Here is a 21074-nt window from a genome sequence, read left to right on the forward strand (position 1 = left end):
AACTGAGACTTCACTGAACCATCCCCTGGCTCCTGTCACATTCTTGTACAATAGCACACAACTCTGTGGCATTTCAAATTCAGGATTACTTGAAGTATTATCTGTTGAAAGCTATACCACAATTCTATTACCTATGAGGTGACTATACCAATTTTCTCATCCCACTGCACCTATGTCACTCTCACACTTTAATGAATGACAAATTTCTATGTTTTACACTCTACAATTAGAGACATTAGCTTAAAAGCCATGTATCTCTTAATGAAGTACATCTGTTCTGCTTTTCTAAGAATTGTTTAGCTGCAATATTCTGCAGTGTGCTTTGTCTTAAAACTATGCTTTTGAACTCCAGACAAAAGCACTATATATTCAGCTGAAATAATGAAAAAAGACAAGCCAGTTAGCAAATCCTAACTTTCAGGAAAAATGCCTGATAGGTCATTAAAGAGAGAAAATCAGCTTGAAGTAGGTTTTTAGTTAGTTTTGTATTTTTTAACTGAAACTATGCAAATTGCAATAGAAATAAAGCAGTACTTTTATTACAGCCAAGTATCATACCTGTGTGAAGTATTTTCCATCTTGTTTCAGGACTTTCATTGAGAGGTCAAGAATCAACCGTAGAAATTCCCATGTGGAATCTGCATATGGGCAATGATTGAAAAACAGCACATTATTGGCTTCTTTACTTATTACATTATTCAAGACTTGCAAAGTTAAAAAAAAAAATAAAGCCTGGATTAAAAAAAAACAAATGCAAACCATACACAATGGCAATGATGGCAGGAGTATTTTTTTTCTTCACAGGAATTTTCCTGAAGTTTTCAATAAATTATGCAGTGAGGAAAATTTACTGGAGTATGAACTCCAAATACTTCTCAAGAGCTACATGAGTTCATATTATTCTGGAATAAGAGATTGAAAAGAGTGCTAGGCACTTGCTAGTCTTTTCTAATATTAAAAAAAAAAAAAGCTGTCTTTTTTCTCAGATCTGCTTTTTAAATTGAAAAAAATAAAAGCATTTATGCTGCAGACTATTATGCAGCAGAAGGACAGAAATGTGAAAATTCTCAGAAACAAATAAATTAGAAGACTTACCTTCCTCTGGAGATGTGGAGATTGGAACAGCTGTCAGATCATTAATTACATAATCAAACATTCTTCCTTCTTTGGCATACCTCTTCAGTACAGGAATACAGTCTTCAATTAGAACCTGTAAGAATGAAATATTGTTGCTAATCCTAAAAATACCCTAAAATGACCAGGTAAAAGGAACAAATGTGGATTCACAGAAATTAGGAAGAAAAAATTACAAAATTAAATACATGTTTAATTCTAGGCTCCACTTTCAACTTTTTACATCATATAGAAAGGAGGAACTTTGTAGTAATTATGACAATGAAAACACAGGCATTCCAGGACTGAAGTTCCTAGATCTGTGACCACTGCTCTTTCTACCAAATGCTGATGACAGTTAGCAGTTCCAACATGTGAGTTAAATAAGGTATTTGTATGAAGGCCCACTGATTTCCATGGAATAGCATGTAACTTCTGTTATTTCTTTAGTGTGTTTTTATTAGCTAACTCCTGTAAGTTAATAGCTGTGACAACATCTAAGGGCCAGTAATGAAAACAAAAACATGTCAGATTACACCTGAGCTCATTTGTAAGTGCTGTCAGATGACGCACAAAGAACTCAACTGCAGGGATGCATGACATCTGTTGGGGTTTTTATTTTAATGTAATAGCAGTGTAATACTAAGGGATTTTGCCTGCAAATTAAAAATAATTCTTAAATGTGTATTACAAATTCAGCTATTTTCAACAGTATAGAACAGCTAAGAAACACATTTCTTCTCTCTTTTTAACAGTTTAAGCAATGATGTTAAACACAACGTTCTTACTGCTATCTCTTCTTTATTTCTAAGTTATAGCAAACATTCTCCTATTTAACATACCTTAAAAGCTACATATGCAATTCCTTTTAGAAGTCTAAAGATGGAGAGTTAAAATACTTCCAACATAAACTCCAGTTAGTAAAATATGCAAGTGTCATACAAAAGGAAAAAAGCTTCCCAAACTTAATTCAGAAGACTTGGCCCCAAAATTTTGCCACAGCAGTCCTTCCAGACTAGGTCTATGTGTATTTGAAATATGACTTGCAGTGAAAGAAGAACAAAACATTACCTGGTAGCAGTCTCCTTTCAGATTGTCTAAGACATCTCCGCACGTTTTCCGCATGTGTTTTTTACACCCGTCAATCACCATTTGGTCAATGTTTGAAGTTTGTCAAGGCATCATAAATTCCAGAAATAGAGGTAAGAGTTTCTACCTCTTCAGAAACAAGTTCACAAAGGGGCATTGCAAAGAAGTAATTAGATGTGTCTGCTGGTATATATACTGCAATAATCAACCTTATGTACCAGTACATAGATTTTGTACTGGTACATAGATAGATCTGTACTCCAGATTCAATTAGATGATCACAAAGTGCTTCTTTTTAGTTTTAACCAATATTTTTGATAGCTTAGGCTATCATTACTATGAAAGCCTGAAATGTGAATTGTAAGACTACTGATAACTCCATAAAGTTAAACTAGGTTAAGATTTTAACCTACATTTTTATAACAATTATTTTTAGTCTTAGCAAATATATCTCAAAACCTAGGATGATCAACATCCCATATGGCTAACAATGGTTTATGTTACAAACTATACCAATTACAGAATGTTGAAAACTTGATTTGTATTGGTGTTTTTAGAACAGAGTTGGTCAATTCATCAATACAGTTCATCAAGTCCTGACATTTCTATTGATTAAGTTTTTTTGCTTCTAGGCATTATTTTTTTATAGCTTTCTTTAGGAAAACAGACAAACTCAAGAAGGCAGAAGTGAGCCCAAACTTGACAGACCTGTCTTCTGTTATTAGAGAAAGCATCAGTCTGATGACAAAGGCATTCCTTTCCAGCCTTATGCAAACTGCTACTGAGAGTTATGGTATGGATTGAGAACCTGAAAGCAGGTGTTGCATAATGATGCACAAATGTTTAGTCACTGGCTCTCTCTAAGTTGACAAAAAGATTTCACTTTAGACCCCATCTCCTCATGCAAATCAGGTAACCTGACAGGTAACTATGCTCAGTGCTAGGGTATCAGCAGAAAGCTCAGGTTGATATGAATGATGGGCCATTTGTCAAAGGATATCTCTACCATAGTAACCATCTTTGGCTTCAGTTTGACTATCTCATAGAGTATACCTCCATCACCACCTCCTAGGATTAGCACTTCTTTCCCAGTGTAATCTTCCTTCCCGCTGCCCATTATGGCTTGAGTATATGCCAGGTCACTTTCTGCCAGATCTGAATGGAAGGAAGAAAGAATTGGACAGCAATATTAAATCTTTAGTAGTTCTCATTATTCGAGTATTAATCGAGAGGTGATACAATACAGACCAAAGCAAGAGCACCTACAGAAACAACCTGGCTCTCAGAGACAGTCCAAGTAATGAGATTCCTCTCAGAATCCCACACAGGATTTCTCCAGTTCTCCACATGAGCCCAACAATGGCCACCTCAGCATTGAGAAGTACTGTGTGCCAGGAGAAAAAGTAGCAGAGCAAAACCATCAGTCTTTGTAACTTGATGCCCTCACTTCATACTTCAGTGGGTTTTTATCTCAGACTTATCCTGCAAGAGATAGATCTGGAAATTTCTGAAAATGCATTGTGGACCCCAGCTAAAAAGAGCAACCTAGATGCACACCAGTGGATCCCTGCACAGAAACAAACATGACCATCAACACCCAAGTGCCGAAGGGCCCTGCAGCTTGCCTGCTGCCAGCATTAGCTTCAAAGCAGGCAGTAACACTCCCAAGCTACAACAACAAGGACCAAGATCCACACACTAGCAGGGCCAAGCTTTGTGCAGCAGCACATTGTGGCATATCCTGTCACTCTGCCTGGCAATCACCACCTCACTTATGAGTGCACAATAACAAAATGAGAAAACGTGTTATTTCAAAATCCCATGGAAGGGAAATAAGTAATGGCATACTTCCCTTCCTACAAGGCACATTGTCATAATGTTCAAGCAAAACCTCATCCCTATATTAAACTCTGATAAAAATTTCTGGCTAGAATAATTGAATATCCAATTTGATTATTTGTAATACAACTCTATCTGGATTACAAAATACCTTGCTAATGAATTCAATAACAGTGCTTTTCAGCTGCCATCTGCACAGAAGCCCTCCTGACAGTTGCAGAAAGCTAATTGAATTGTTAGAGGTACTTCCAATGATTTCAAAAAGCTGTATTTCAATTTCTTAATTACTCTGCCATTAGAGTGAAAGTCGGTATTCTATACCTGGACAGCAACGTCCTTCATTTACCAGAGTCAGTCCTTTTCAACATCAGAACTAAGAGATTTTACAAAGCATAGTCCTTTTGTTGCCTAGATTTTCCAGCAGTCTCCAGCTTTAATGAACAGCAGTCCACCTTTCCTAAGTCCACTTTCAAAAATACAAAGGTCAGCAGGCATGAAGTACCACATATAAAAACCCCCACATAAAGGTTGGGTCACTGTTTTGATTAACTTATGAGTTCAAGTTCTATTATTTGTTCACCAATAAAACAGCTAAATGATTTGAGATACAGCTGTCCTATACCTCACCAAGCAGGAAATTACCTAAGAGAATCAAGGGAGCAGCAGGATTATACACATACATGCTAGGTATCACTTCATATTTCTTTAGAACACCACTGTACTTTGAAGACTGATAAAGTAGCTTGTTTGTGAAAGAGAAGCTCTTAGAGGGTTGGACTGGCAAACAGAAAAGTTCATATAAAATAATGGAGGAGAGCAAGCTCTACTATAGAACACCATCTTCTAATCTCCCAGGCCACTTTCTGCAGCAAAGATACTAACTCTGGAAAATTTTTTTTTTTTTTTTTTTAACTCTAGATTTTACTCTGGTCAGCCTGATTAACATTCTGAATATACAGGAACAGATTTATGTGTACACGCACAAACAGTTTCCAGCATCTGAACCATTACCCTTAGACATCTATTAAAACTGCCATAGCAGGATAGAAAACAACACTTTTGACATTTTCATACCAGAGATCCTTAAATGAGATGATACTTACTAACATCCCCACTGAGAATAAGAATATTCCCAAACTGTTTTGAATGCAGAATTTTAATATTCTGAAAAGGTGAATCTTCATCATAAACAACTTCATCTATGTCATACTCCACCAGGCGCCCATCAGCTGTGGGCCAGTATCTATCAATAACACCTCCTCTCAAAATGGCTGGCAACCTGAAAAAAATAATATGAAAGAAGATTACAAAAATTTGGAATGTAGATTTTAAAAAAATCCACTTCAAACACACTGTGGATTCACCACAATAAATAATATTCGTGAGAGGCTTCCAAGAAAATTTGCCACATTTAATGCTTAACATGTATAGGAAACTTACCAGTCATACATTTTATATATTGAACTTGCTAAAGGACAGGTAGCATACATGGTTCTTCTTTATGTACAACTTCTACAATGTACTTGTAAATTTCTTTCTATTCTAAGAGATGGAATTTACATAATGAATGAGCCTCTGTAGAAGAATCAGCTCATGACTAGAAATTAATACAATATAAAAACAGAATGCAGGCAAAAAAACATGACAAAACCTCTTCCCATCTTCAGTTAAGAATGACATTTCTCTGAGATTAAGTGGATCTCATTCTGACACTATACTGAGATACATTTTAACACAGAGAAACAAAAAAAGAACTATTACAGCATTTCAAACTGAGCTGGGTCAGTTTGATGCAGTACATAACCACAATCCTTGATATCACTCAATAGTCTGCATTAGTTTTTAAAAGTGGTTCAAGTGTCTGCTAAGACTGTTTTGGGTATGTTGTTTGTGGGTATTAGGATTTTTTTAAATTCCATAGAGATGTACCTTGGTTCAAACCAGCATTTCACCTGTAAAGACAAACTATCTTTGAAATGACAGCAAACAACCAAAGAGATTGCATTTAGGCAAAACATGCAGGCACAGAGTTCATCAGATCTCCCACATGTACCTCAAAGAATTAAAGGGTTTTTTCCAGGAGACTGCAGCAGAAGACCAGATCCAACAGGCTTCCTCTAAATTCCCTAGTGATTGCCAATCAACGTTCCAGCAACGCTTCCTACCCGCAGCGAGCCGCCAGATGGCGGCACACGGCGGGAGCAAGAGCAGCCCTGCCTTACAACAACAAGATGTGAGAAACTTCTCCAGCTACTTTCATCCTACTGCACCTGCATGTGTGCAGCTGGCACCAAAACAAAACAATGCAAAACGCAAAACAAATTAAAAAGAACCCAAAAAACCCCATAAAAACACCACAAATCAAAAACAAGCAAAAAAAAAAAAAAAAGACATTGATGAGCATGTGGCAAGATCCATGCCAGATGCACTGTTCTAGGAGGTTCACTTCCCCATGCTAAGGTAAGCAGAAGATCTAGATCACTCCAGGCAGACATTGTCCTGACCTGTTTTTTAAGAAATACCTATCACAGGGATTCAACAAACTCCCTTTATCATTTCAGCATCAAAACAGCCTCAGAAAGCTTCTCCTCCATAACCACAGATACAAGATAATCTATGTTCATACACTGTGCACCTTTTGTGAGGCTTTTACCAGGTTGAAGTAACAAGATAATTACTGTTTTACATACAGCTGAGAAACAGAAATAACAATACACAAGTATAATACCACTTTTCAAATTGCTACCATTTTGCTTGTACTCTCTTCATAACCTTCAGATCTACTTTCTGCCATAGTACTGCTTAACTGTTTTCCTATTTTGTAGTTTGCTCCTTGGCTTTACTGAGCCTTGTTGATTTCACACTTGCTTTTTACTTCTCTTGACCCATTTTCACTTTTATGTTCCTTCAAGCACCTGCTGCACTTTCTACCACGTGCATGCCTAGAGTAAATGCTCCGTGGCTTCAAGGTAAGCTGCCAAACAGCCACCACGAAGATAACAACAAGCCACATCCAGTATGAAAGTTATTTCAGTACCAGGCCATGAGCTGCAATTTGAGTCCTTAAATTTTAACACACAGCCTTGAATTTAAATAATCCAAACTGACAAAGGGCTTGCAAAGTCTCCATCCTTGAGTTTAATTATAAAAATTTGCTACAAAACATAGCTACCTTCTTGGCAGGTCCCTAAACCACACATACCCACAGTGAGCACCATAAGGCACAGCAGAGGCAGAGATGTGAGAAAGGACTGCAGGAAACCTTATCAGGGCAAAGCCTCTGTGGGCTTGAGCTCCATTTTAGCTCTAATGCTCACCCCTGGTCCCTGTGCCAGAGCTGCACTGCAGCTCTATCCCCTCTATCCCCACCTGCCCAAGTCTTTTGCTGATCCTTGACACCCAGCTTGTGCTCAGAGTTGCCTCAGTACTACAGCCCAGCCTGGCAGCCACAGGGCTGGGTCTGATCCTGGTGACCATCATCAGCTCAGCTTCTCCATGAGCTCTGGCATGTGGCCCACAGGGTACAGTTTATGCCCTTGCCTATTCCTCTGCCCCCCTGGCTCTTTCAGAGCAGTCTGCTCCTGCTTCCATGCTTCATTTTCTCTCGCTAGTTCATGCAATCCTCAAAAGAAACTAAAAAAAAACCCCATCCATACCTTCATACTCCAGGCTACTCACTGCATTACAGCAAAGCCTAACTTGCTTATTATCTTTAGTAACTATGCAGACAAGCCACATACAGAAGTAGAGGTACAAACTTACCGTTTCACCCTTTTTATGTTACCATGAATCAACTCTTTCATTCTTTCTTCTACTTTGTTTAGAAGCTGCAAAAAATAGCAAACAAGAGGTAGAATTTGTAGATCAGCACTTAATGCAAAATATCTGTCAAATTAGCCTACCTGGAAGTCAATAATGCAGCACCTGCTACAAAAAGGCTTTGAAATGTAACACTAGAAGCCCATGAGCAACTAGCTGGTCTCCTCAGCCTTGTTACCAGCAAGAATGTGCACATTTCAGCAGCTGTCATCACTGCATTTAGCTGTTCTCCAGGACAACACATCCAAAGAGGGAACATGAGAACTCTTCAAAGTTCCATTCCTGCTACAGCAGTGGGCTCTTCCCCTGCAAGATTCAATGTCTAGAGCCTTCATGCCAGAAAAGAGGAAGCTGTTTTTCTCCATGGGGCAAAAGATTGAGTATGGAGGCTTCCCATCTCCCAGCACAGAGTACAAAGAAGTCTCACACTAATAAGCCAGGCTGCAGGCTGAGCATCTCAAGTCCTCCCACACTGCCCTGGGTAGCTGAAGAGACCCAAGCCCTAACCAAAGCTGCTGTATTTTCACAACTCTGACAAAAAACACAAGGCCAGTACTTGCAGAGGAGCGTGTGCATTCATGCACTCAAACGTGTGCACAACTTCAACAGTGAGCATCCAGGTTTGAACTGACTTCAACATTTTGAATCTTTTACCATGATAGACTTTGACAGACCTGACTAAAAAGGGGTTCCCCATACAGTTAGGTAATCCTAAGATAAGCAACACTCATACCTGATCAACTTCTTCTCTTCCTTTCATGTCATCATTGTAGCTCTGCAGATCCACCAACACCAGTCCATGAGGGTGAATTCTCAAATTGGCAAAACTACAACAGAGACAGTGATGACAAATTTATTATCAAAAATCAGAGTATGGAAAGAAAATCTAAAGCAAGTTATATTAAAGTTCAGAATTAGTATATTTTTCCCCATCATCTGTAACTGTTGGCAGTACCAGCTCAAGTCTTCCTCTTCAAGTCACAATGAGCAAACAAAGTTGCAAGAACTTGCTCATCACTACACAACTAATAAAACCAAGTAGGAAGCAAGGCAGTGAAACAGGGTGCTTAAGCCACAGCAACGATGGTACAATGAGAATACGCTGCTTGCTAGTCTACAAGGCCTGCTGGAACAGCTGTGTTGGTTTAGGCTTTTTAATTGAAAACAATCCTTAAGAAAACATCTGGACACTTTCCTTCCTCTATATTTTCCTCTTCACTTCTGAGGGTGTGTCTCTGTTTTGTTTTGCAGACAGGGTGGTTGGGACTGGTAGTTTGATTTTTTTGTTGGTTGTTTTCTAAATTTTTTTTATAGTAACAATTCAGAGACACTGATCACATTCAAAGCTGAATAAAAATCTGTAAGTGAAAAACAATAAGCATAGTGGAGCAAACCACAGCTCTGACTGGCAAAGAAATTGCAGCAGCAAACTCTCATTGATGAATACACATGCAAGGTCAACAAAACTCCTACTGTATATTTACTACAGAAACATTTAAAGACCAAAGAGCAAGGCCTCACCATTGAACTAACAGTGAATCTCCAAGAACTTGCAACGAAGAAAACAAGAACTAAGGGCAGTGGGGAAGGACACAATGAAACAGTGTAGCAGAGTCAATATCCTTCCTATTCTAGGGAGGAGAGAAGACAAAAAGAAACAGAAAGGCTACAAAGGAAGCGGAGGAGAAAAACATACCCCGGAAACAAAAGCAGAAGAGGGGATGAGAACAGGAATGGCTGAACAAAGAAAGGGTATTCAGGGATCGAAATGCACTAGTACAACACAGAAACCTCAGATAAAGCTGTATCATTCTCTGAATGCTCCATTCTCTGCCTGTCTCCTCTTATCACCCTACTCAGTCCCAAAGGAACACAAACGAACTCTTGTTATGACAAAGTTTACATGATCTTTCATCTCCCCACCACTCCCACCTTTTTTGTCTCTTCCAGAGTCCCTTTTGCAAACTGTGAGCCTCTATAGGAACACCACCTCCCCCATGGTGCTGGGACCTTCAGCCCTCAGCTGCAGTCAGAGACAAACCCCTGAATATTGTGTGTTATCTGAAGATAACTTCTGGTAACTGTAAAACAATCAAATTATGAAACTGACTGAAGCAACTCAAGAAAAAAAACAGCAGTGGCTTTGGAACAGCAGTGATCTGCAGCTCTAATGTGTTACTACTGTCACCAAGTTATCTTCAGAGGATGGGTCTGGGCAGTCTGAGTCTTTCCTCAAGACTCTGCAGACAGGTCCTGTACCCAGAAGAAAAGGCATTTATTTCCATTTACTACACACATGCAGACCCAGAGCACACAGACTGTCACCACCTTGGAGCAGCCCTCCCCCCCTCCATCCCAGAGCTTCCCCACTAGGTGTCCTCCGACACAGGGTTTTGGTGAGGAATCACAAAAGCCTACCAGGATTCTGTCTGCATGAGGGTTTGGGGTTTTTTAAAGGAAAGAAGGACAAAAGAGCAGAACTTTGAAGATGGAAGTATTGGTCACTCCAGCAGGCTTTGGACATGACCATTCACAGTGAAGAGGATGAAGTCCATAGGCCCTCAGAGCTATGGCAATACAGACAGAAAAATGTGTATGCAGCTCATAAGACAGCTCTGATTCCCTGAAAACTGGCATGGTGTCAAATATTTTTGCTGTTAGAAAAACTTTTTATCAGTTTATTTCCATATTCTGGAATTTGCTGTTGGCACAAATGAGCAACAGATTGACTGTCCCATGACTCAAGTTCTCTTTTAAATTAATTTCCTAGAAGAATCACACAGCTGTCATAAGATTTGACAGCTGACATCTTCACTTGCCCTGTGACTCCATGAGAGCCTCAGCAGGGGATATTCCTGCCCCTGCTTTGAGGTGGGAGGTGAGAGGGGCAGAGTTGCTCTGAAAGTACAGCCACACAACTTCAGATTTGTAAGTGGTATGATGGCATTAGAATACAGAGACAACAGCCTGCAGAACCATCCATTTCATCCAATTGTCACCTCTAGCAGAACAGAAGGGTCCTGACACCTGGGGCAAGGGGGAAGACATGAAAGGCAGGCAGCAGGCTGTGTAATGGGACTAAACTTCAAGTTCCAACAGTTTCCAAGTTTCTGGCTGATATTCTCAACTAGTTTATGATTAAAAAAAAAACCTTGAATGAAATTCAAAATTATCAACAATAATACAAGTTATACCTTGGCTATAAGTTATCTGGATGAAAAGAGACACATAAAATAAGCTAAAATGCCTGTAAAGATCTAAGTACACAGCCAAGTGTACTCAAAAATGAACAGTCAGTATTAAGTAGTATTAATGCAGTAGTGGTAGGCCAAAGCCGAACCCACAAAAAGTTACCAGCTTTAGTCAGCAGACAGCAAAGGCTGTGCTGGCTTTTGCCACTTTACATTTTTCTGCTTGGCAGAACATATATCAATGCAAGTTTTTATCAGCAGTTGCTCTTTTAATATGTGGGAGAGGGGTCTTTAAAACAATGAAAATAGTTTCCATTTTCAATCTATGAATATACAGGAAAGATTACTTTAGAATCCAATAGGGGAAAAATAAAGTTTGCTTCAAAATTAGCCCCTACTGTCTCATCTTCCTGAAAAATACAATACCTGTTTAAAAAGAAAAAGCCACCTGCCTCACTTCTTGTTTGTGCTTGCATGTAATTTCATAAAAGTAACAAGAGGAAAAAAAAGCTCGGTGAGGAGGTATCCTCTTCCTTTCCATCTGGCAAGGAAATCTGCACCTGAAAAGCAGCCCCCACTGTAAGAACACTCCACTTGCTGCTGCACCTGCATATCTGTCACATCCTCCAAGGCAGTGCTCAAGCTTTTTGTGCTTGTATGCACAGGTGTCAGCTATAGACACAATTCTACTGAGTGCTGCATCTTAGCACCTGAACATCAGAAAACATCAGATGTCAACAAATAATTCCAAACTGAGCAAATCAAAAAGTAACTGCTTGAAACAGAACTAGGAAGCAAAGATCAAAATATTCTAACCCAAAATGCAACATCCTACCTTAGTTACTTGTACTGCTGAGTACAATGAAACAGTACAATCACACATACCCAAGAAAGGATTTCCCAAACCCTCACACCCAGAGAATAAAGCTGCATAGAAAGACAGGTACCTACAAACTCCTCCTTACCCATCAAAGCTTTTATCTGCTGACTAACTTTGAATCACTATAAAAGAGAATAATTCAAGTATTTAAAAAACAACTTGCCACTAAAAGTATCACCTGCCAAACTACTCAATGAGAGAGGAAATAAAAATTTGCTTATACTAGGGAAACGTACAATTTTTGAAAATGGCATGACACTTTAACTAAAACATTCTGTTTTAAAGTTCTTCACATTAATTACAAAGTACTTGAGGGACCTTAAGGAGCTAGGCAATCACATTTCTTCATTATACCATTAGTCCACTTCTGTTTTTACAGAATAAGAAAATTAAATCAATAAAAGGTATCATGGCAGCTGCTGCTGATTCCTACCAACTGCTTCCTATTCTTCAGCCCATTTTTACACTCTGGGTCACTCTATAGGCAACTACAACATTTTAGCCTGAAATAAAGAGCTGAGGAATGTTCATCCTGCTCCTTTAAAATATGCTGTCTAGCATACAGAGTGGTTAGCAAAAGACTAACAAAGAAAAGGAAAAAGTAAACACACTCCCCTCCCCCTTCACAGTGTTAACATATTCATCAGCATCTCTGTGACACAGAAACCAAATTCAACTGGGTAAAGCTTGCACTGCTGTGAACAGTGAAGTCAAGTGCAGTAGGATTATACTTCTCTAAACAAGAAGTCAGACACCAAAGTTAAAAATGGATGTGTGCTATAAAGGAGGTCAAAGCTTTTCTAAAAGACACTCTTCTACTGCAGAAACCATGACTCAAGTTTCAGGTTTTGGGGGTTAATGAAGAACTTCAAGATGGAACATGATAAAAGAAGGAGCACAGATTTACATGGGAAAAAAACTCTGATAGCTCTGTACAGTATAATAAAAGGCTACTTGCTCACAAGCAGTAATGAGATTAAAACTAAGCATTAGTTGAGAAGATAGCAGTTTCTAAAGATTAGCTGCACTGATTTTTCTCCTTAACTTAGATGTAACAACACTTTTCCATCTGTTGAAATATACTGGGCAGTATGACTGTACAAAGTCACATATACACTAAATAAGATAAAAATTTCACGTTTTAAACCTAACTTTTAACTGTTTAGTCCAAGATAGTGACATTTCAGTAAAAGCATGCTGCTTAATGTGACCCTACAAACCACTTTAGAAGGAATCTAAAAACACACAGCTCAGAAAAACAAGACTGCTTGAGACTCAAAACTCAAGAGCCACAGCTCCACTCTGGCACATGCTACAGCTCCCCAAGCAGAGTTTGGGCAAGGGGGCTGGCAAAGCACAGAGGAATGCATCTATCCCCACCACTTCAGAGAACTTGAGTGGCTCAAGTGAGCCATTCCCTGCCCCCCTCCAGAGCCTTGTGTTGACAACCCCATTAGTAAATATTTTCAGCTGAACCTCCCTCAATTAGGTTTTTTGTCAGAACAAATCACAAAGTAGATGGACCAGGTAGAGTTGCCACATATGACTTTTGCTTGCTTAGCTTTGGACAAAAGAGAACAGGGATCTGTTGCTTTGGTAATGACAACAGGAAAGCAGGTCTTAATCCCCAAATCAGCTCCAATTCATCCAGCAGTGCAGCCCTCCATGGAGCTGTTCACTTGGTGGCTTTGTCAGAGACAGCTTTGTCAACAACAGGGCCCACAACTCCACAGACTGCAGCACAGGGCACCCTGCAGGCTATGGGGGTTATCTCAGCAAACTTTGGAGTACACACACTGGTTAGCAACACATTACTATCTCATCTCAGATATTTTTCCCAGGGATTAGTACCCAACTTGTTATATCAACTGCACATCTGTCTTGCAATGGCTCAGTCACCTTTGGCTGGCTAAAAACATGTTTGTGTGCACATGCTCACAAAACCCTTACTCACAGCACCCCCTCCATCTCTCCTTCTAGGGAGCTTGTAACAAGTTGTAGCCAGCCATCCTTACAAGAGCTGCTGTGACATACCTACATCACAATTCTTTTTTCCAAGTTTTACTACAAGCTGCTGCTGGAAATGAAGCCAGGGCATGCAGGCTTTTCCTCTTCTTGCCTTCCAAAACAGTGAGTGTTTTGCAAGGCAAGAAGAGGAAAAGCCTACATGCCCTGGCTACTTTCTTCCTAGTTGTGTCAGGTAATATTTTTATGCTGATTAAAATGCATGATATTTTAAGGCACTAAGATAAGTGCAGACAAACTTGCTGGTATTAAAACAGAACTAGGAAGGTCTGTTTTAATTATTTAGTCAGTTGAAATCCATACGCTCATCAGTTCATTCTTACAATTTGTGAAACGTGTTTGTTTTGCAAGGTTATTTGACTGTCCAGTCTGTTGAGTTTTATGAGTTTACAACCTCATTTGTTTACGTTGACTGAAACTACATCAAACAAATACAAACTACACTAGCAGAAATATATTGTTTAGGGCTACCTTAAAAAAAGTATTCAGGCTTGTTGTATAACCAGAGGAAACAAAATTGCTGAGGTCCCAAAACTCACAGAAAGTTCCCCTATGCATGTGTTCAGCTGATAGTGTAACAAGAGCAATCAAGTCAAATATTTTAAAATTTAGGTTTTTATAAGAGCCTTTCTCAGAGATGCTTCCAGGTGCCAGTTCACTTATCTCCTGGAAAAGTTATGCAACAAAACACTGTTTTCTAGGAAGTTCCTGGAACACATCAAAAGACAGGCAATTTAACTCTGAAACTGCTCCTTTAGAAGATGCTATCATCTTCAGGAGAATGATCAGATGAATTTGCAACAAGAAAACCCAATCTGAGAATTCACAGCTCATATACCTCTAACACTCAAGGAAATGCAGAAAAGCAACATGAGGCCATGTAATCAAATAAAACCAACCTTTTAATCTTCTAACTTCTTTTTACTTTTAGGTATTATCTTTTAATTCTTCAGAGTTGGTAGAACCTTGATATTATTTTTTTAGAATTACATGAAGGCTTAACTCAATAGAGAGGAAGGATATTTACCAACTGTTACAGAGGAAGAAAATTACCAACTTTTCTATATTTTCACCAACTCAGAGTCAAAAGGTTACCAGAACTGCAATGTTGATCAAATTATTCAGGAAGAATATAAAAGCACATATAATTAAAGACAAAATAAAGAAGACTGTACAAAAGCAAGATACAACTAACAGGTTTTTCTAGATGCATCAAGCATAAAAAACAAGTAATTTTGAGCAGAAAAAGCCAGCACCACATTTGAAAAGCTAACTGAAATATAATAAAAACTTCATAGAGCATAACTGAGAATGATAAACATAGAACTACTCATATCCACTTACTTGTTACCTTAGTTTGGGTCCCAAAAACCCTCCCACAAAAAAATCCCAATTAAACAAACAAACAGAACAAACAACTAAACAAAACAAATCCAACCAGCAAAAAACAGAAAACAGGCAACCACAAAGCAGCAGCTGCCACAATTATAACAAGAACAGGTAACTGAATAACAATAAAGAAATTTAGTGCAATAAAACCAAGGTAGTTACTTATAAATAGACCAGATTAATGTACACCATAATCAACTAACTGTGAAGCAGCATCTGGAAATAAAGTGAATGTAGTTTTGCTTATCACTTTGTCCCAGCAGACTCAGCTTTTGTGTCACTAATGACACCAACGACCCTTATCATGCTGTTAATTACCTCAGAAGCTGCTTGAGAATTTGAAGCATAGAACAGCATGTAAATACAGACAGACACAAAGCTGTCATTGTTCACATGCCAAGGTTAGACTCCAACATGTTTAGACATATTTAATGGTCAGAAAATTACAAATACATTCAACTGACTTGAGCTTTCCTGCATCTGGAAGGACACTAGTGCTGAGACCAAGGCACCATTCCATGGTACAGATTAGACTGACCAGTTCAACCTTCTGATATCCAAACTGCAAGATGACATAGTCCAGATGAGAAACAATATTCTGCTTTATCATAGCTACTTCATCCACAAGGCTGATAAAAGGATGGCCTGCCCTGTCAACACTACAGGAGGTTCAATAGAGGGAGAAAAAAATACTTTCAGGACGGACAGCAGTGACATAATCAAAAGAAAAATCCACTCACCTGCCATTTTTTTTGATGTAGGTTACTAAATAACCATGGTCTTCCCAGTTATGAACTGTTTCTGTCATTCCCTGCTCCTGAAAAATGGGCTGTAGAGCTTTAAGAACGGCATTACAATCAGCTGCAAGATTAAGAGAGAAAAACATAAATCAGTGAGGATTTTTCACTCAAATTATTTCTGCCTTTTTTTAGAGGCTGGAAAGTTTTTCCTGGAAGCCTGGATTAATTTTTCTTTAAGTACCATTTGAACACTCTTTCATGCATTTTCTCTTCTGCCCATCCTCATCTACCCAGAGATATTTCACAGTGGATGGGTATCTAAACAACTTTAAATCAGTTTTCTCACCTGAGCAAAAATGGTTACCTACTATGGATATAATCAGAGTATTTTTATTACAGCTACTATTGATCATATACTATATCACAATCCAAACAAGTCTTTACTCACATAATTTCTTTTAAAATGACTTACTACACAAACAGCAATCCCCAAAAAACCCCACAGCACTGACAAGAAACCTCAAAAAAAGTTAAGCTGTAATACTGGATAACTACAAAGGCATCAAAGACCAACCTATCCACCCTAACCCTACACAAACATCCTTTCTTCTAACACCCAGGCCAGAGCAAGACCCCAGTTGAAATCTTCAGGATATTATGGATAAGAACTCAGAAGAGCACACAAAAACTCACTTGGAAATAACTGACATTACTCTGGTACAACTACCTTCAAAAGCAAGCTGATAATTTGTCCATAAAGGTATTTATTCAGTCAGAATATGTTAAATTCAGAAGTTTCAAGTTTGCTGTACAGTTTTGTGGGGGTTTTGTTACCCACAACATAGCTTTAATGAACAATTTTAGTTTCTTCAAATAAGTGTCTCAAAAACAAGTTGCAAGCTTTGCCCATTTATTTTGGAGTTGACAAGGTGAATTAGTGGAAGATGCTCCTAAAGTTGCACTTAGCAGAACAGGAACAAAACTGGAAAGACTTAGCCCACCAGTGTCAGTGAGGAGACCTAACAAAACATTAATTTACTGGCTGTCCCTGGAAGGCAAGCAGCATCACTTCCACTTCACAAAACACAGAACTAAGCCACCATGGTCATGCCATATGGCAACAATATAACCAGGAGTTAGTACCTCCACCAGAGACATCACCTGACACAGATTTAGTATGGAGACAGTTTACAACCAAATGCTCCAGCACAGACAATCTTCCCCAGTGTGACTTTCTTAAAGAGTTATTCCCAAGGTACTTATTTTGTTTTACCCCTGCTCCCAGAATGCATATACACTGGAAGTCAGTAAAGGTAGCCAGAGGACATAACCAGCAATAGTTCCCAGGATAAGATGGAGTTGTACAAGGCACAAAGAACTGAAAACAGATGCATACCAAATAAATCAAAGTTTCTCAATCAATCATCTTTATCCAATTCCACAGTAGACTAAGGTAAAAATCTGATTGCTTGAAACATGCTTGCCCATCCATAAACCCCAGACTTGAATTGCTCTGAATGCTTCAACCAGACAGACTGAAGCAACTGACAGAGTATTTACCTTTCCTCAAGTAAAACCAAGAGCGAGCCAATTCCCCAGTAGCCAAGGATATTTAATAGAAGTTGGAAGGCTGTGCTTATTGCTCATTCTATCTGATCTCAATGTATATTCTGAGATAGATTTATTTTTCATTTTCTAAATCTCACTCAACTCCACGTTGCAAGCTAAAGGCAAATAGAACCAACAAAACTAAATTTTGTTAGACCACAGTGAATTATTTAACTGCTCGTTCCTTCTTAGTCAGAAGCACCACTGATGAAACACCCCAGCACACTGCCACCATGAAACTTCTTCCTTCCCCTAACTTTCTGTAAAAATATGCATCATCTGTACCAGTAAGATTTTAGACTTCCTATCCAGTGTCAGGTTCTACGAGGGCACAGGCAATAAGGCTCAGAGTACACAGCTTGTCTGCCCAGTAACCATGGTTACAGCAGTTACAAGTGGGCCAGCAATCAAACCAACATGTTTTTCAGACATCAAAAGAATAGATAAATGGGGCCATAACTATGAGCCACAGCTCTTAAACAGGTTTTAATCTCTGCCTTGCTCTAGCAAGGGACCTTTGCAAGGCTCACTTTGAACTTGCAGCTTCTGGCAGGCATCAGCCGTTTCTGGAGAAGGTAAGAGCAGCTGCTCCAATGCCAGTACATGCACAAAGAATTTTTGTCACTTCAGACATGCAGTCCCCACTTCCTCAGCAGCATTTGCTTCCTTCCCAACTCCTTTAACTTCTCCATCTTTTTCACAACAAATGCCTACTTTCACCACTTACTTCTTAAGCCACCACCACAAAAACATTAAAAACCCTGTTTACTAATGCATGCCATACCCTCCAAGGGCCAAGAGTAAAATGACATGAGACTCAAACTGAACCAGTGTTCAACCAACCCCCAAACCACCTCACTTCTGCAGCTTCTGGAAGACTCAGCAGCAAGATGGCAAACAGACTGAAAGAACTGAAGTCCTCATAACACATTTAGCCTGTTTTCAACAGCTTTAAGGAATCCTGCTAGGTGCATCTTGGCAGACACTGCAGGACAACTCATCACCGGTATTTTTCTGCTCCATGAACAGATCAACCCCTCACATACAGCTCATCACTCAGCCACAAAGTTCTTTGCTAAGAACCCAGGTACAAGCTTGATTAAGCTCTCCCTATTATGCTATTAACTTTAGGAAATTAAAACAACAACATGCTTTTTTCACCAGGTATCCTTTTAGTTATACCACACAAGATTTGCCTTGGAGGGCTAATTAATTCTTTTAAGTTGGAGATTCCGTTATAAAATGTTTGAGGCCTTAAGTGGTTGCTTGAAGGCATCAGGAAGTTTCAGTGAGCTCAGGATATCTCACCCAAATCCACTTGTCACCACCTCACTCCAAGCTCAGATATGCTCTTATCAAGCATTGATAAGCAAATAGGACAATGGTGATTAAAACAACAGGAACACCTTTGAATCTACATCTAAATGATTATTCGAGTATCATTACATTTTTTGTTATTCGGGAACAAAAGAAACAAACTCTGGATACAAAGTATGAAATATAGATTTAGGCATTTGATAATTATCTCCCAGAAATAATGAAAAATGAGTTTCAACTTCAGAGAACAGGAACAAAATGTACAGGATTTGAAATATGTGTTTTTCAAAAGAGTTAATGCCCAGTTTAGCCAGAAGATTTTTGAACCCTGCCACATCTGAAGAGAAGACTTGCAGCAGTTGCAGATGCTCCTCTGAATTTAAGCAGCAAAGCAGTCAGTAATTGACAGTAATCTGTGAACATGAGGGCAAAGTCCAGAGTCACTGTAAGCACCAAGTCTGGCCTCATGCACAACACTGGCTAGTTCTACCCTCATACTTGAGCTCAGTGTTGGAATCATCTGCTATTGAGCCAGACTACCTCTAAAAATATTCTGGATTAAGACATCTTCATGCCCTACAATTAACAAAACTTCAGTAAGCTATGGGAACAGATTAATTCTCATTGAAAATACTCACCCCACTTCTAACTTCAAATTTTTCTTACCCTGATTTTCAATCATTTCTTCTAGCAAGTGAGAATATAGCATAACCAAAACAATAAAACACATCAAAGCACTTATATATGATTCAGCAACTGATGAATTTTCCCTTGGCAGCTAAATATTCAGTAGAGAAAGGTGAAGAAAATAAATCAAACTAAGTGTTTCATTAAGAATACATGAAAGAGTTAGCATACATTAGGAATCAAGATGCAGAATATGCTAAGAGTAAATAGCAACCTGAAGTGCTGGCATATTGTTTCAGTTCAGAGCTGTTTAGGTTGTTTCAACATAATAAATCCTTGTGTTTTGCAAGTCTTGCACACAGGCACCCTACCTATCAACTCCCATTCTTCAAAAACCTTAAAGGAAAAGGAAATACAGAGACAGAGCGGGAGGGCACCACATGCAAGTGATGAAAGGAACACACCTGACAGAAGAGATTCATTTCTAGGCAGCTGAGGTCCAGGGGCAGTTCAGGAGGAGCAGCAGGAGAGGGTGCCTCCAACCTGCTGCAGATGCACACCTGACTGCTCTGGCACTGAGCTCACCACAGTGAAACTGGCAGCCCCTTCCACCACCATCTCTTACTGGAAACAGTGTCCTCAGGCTCGCAGGTGTACAGGGAATCTCACCCACAGACTGATCCAAGGCATTTTTCCAATGCCAATATTGTATCTCAATCTCAACCATGAAAAAACTGCAGAATTAAGAAGTTTGCAGCAGAAATGTTTGGTGAGCAAATTGTTCATAAGCTTTAAAAATCCAGAGCCAAGGAGGAGCTTCAGGCTCCCATGTATTTTGCATGTCCTAGATTCTTTTAGCACTTGAGAAAACAGAAATAAAAACCAAAAAAAAAAAAGCTAAAAGTCACTACAGTTTATGGAAAATCAACAGCTGCCTCCTCCTCCCAGGTCCTTCTCTCCATTGTATGTGACCAGGTAGAGCAGTACATGATAATTTGCAGATAATTTGTTATCACTTAGTCATCAACTCCTGCATGGCAATCTTTTTCTTAGAACTAGAAAACTTAAGAATTGTAATTATTTTGTGCTAGTTAAAAGGATCTACCTGCATGGAAAATGAGTGAGGAGGGCACACTGGTGTTTGAAACAGACTATCTGGAGTTTTCACAGCAATATTGCAGGCTCAACTAAAGTCAGAATGCCAACAGTTGCCTAAGCTGAGCCTTGTCCTCCAACAACAAGATAACCCCACGCCTCACAAGAATGAGAGTACAGCCTCCAAGCACACCCCAAGACCCCTGCTTTCATAACTGCCCAGAACAAAGCAGGTAGATTTTTCCTGATGTGTTAACAGATGCAAATTAATAACTGGCTTTAGCAACATACACCTTCTGAGTATTAAGTTTCAAAGTCTCCCATCAGAACACACATACAGGA

At 39.1% G+C, this 21074-nt stretch overlaps 1 protein-coding gene across 1 annotated transcript in view; it reads right to left on the reverse strand.

Annotated features, from left to right (window-relative positions):
• Positions 1 to 21074, reverse strand: part of SMS (spermine synthase) — a 43893-nt gene that overhangs the window by 13712 nt on the left and 9107 nt on the right. The window contains exons 2-9 of the mRNA XM_071430396.1: positions 16086 to 16206; positions 8594 to 8687; positions 7804 to 7868; positions 5145 to 5320; positions 3201 to 3357; positions 2185 to 2272; positions 1096 to 1210; positions 559 to 638 (exon numbers count right to left, since the gene is read on the reverse strand). Coding sequence (XP_071286497.1) covers positions 559 to 638; positions 1096 to 1210; positions 2185 to 2272; positions 3201 to 3357; positions 5145 to 5320; positions 7804 to 7868; positions 8594 to 8687; positions 16086 to 16206 — 896 coding nt within the window. The remainder of the gene's footprint in view (positions 1 to 558; positions 639 to 1095; positions 1211 to 2184; positions 2273 to 3200; positions 3358 to 5144; positions 5321 to 7803; positions 7869 to 8593; positions 8688 to 16085; positions 16207 to 21074) is intronic.

This window comes from Agelaius tricolor, unplaced genomic scaffold (genome assembly GCF_023055355.1).
Source record: "Agelaius tricolor isolate 1412-34295 unplaced genomic scaffold, bAgeTri1.0.p SCAF_7, whole genome shotgun sequence".
In the NCBI taxonomy this organism is placed as follows: Eukaryota; Metazoa; Chordata; class Aves; order Passeriformes; family Icteridae; genus Agelaius; species Agelaius tricolor.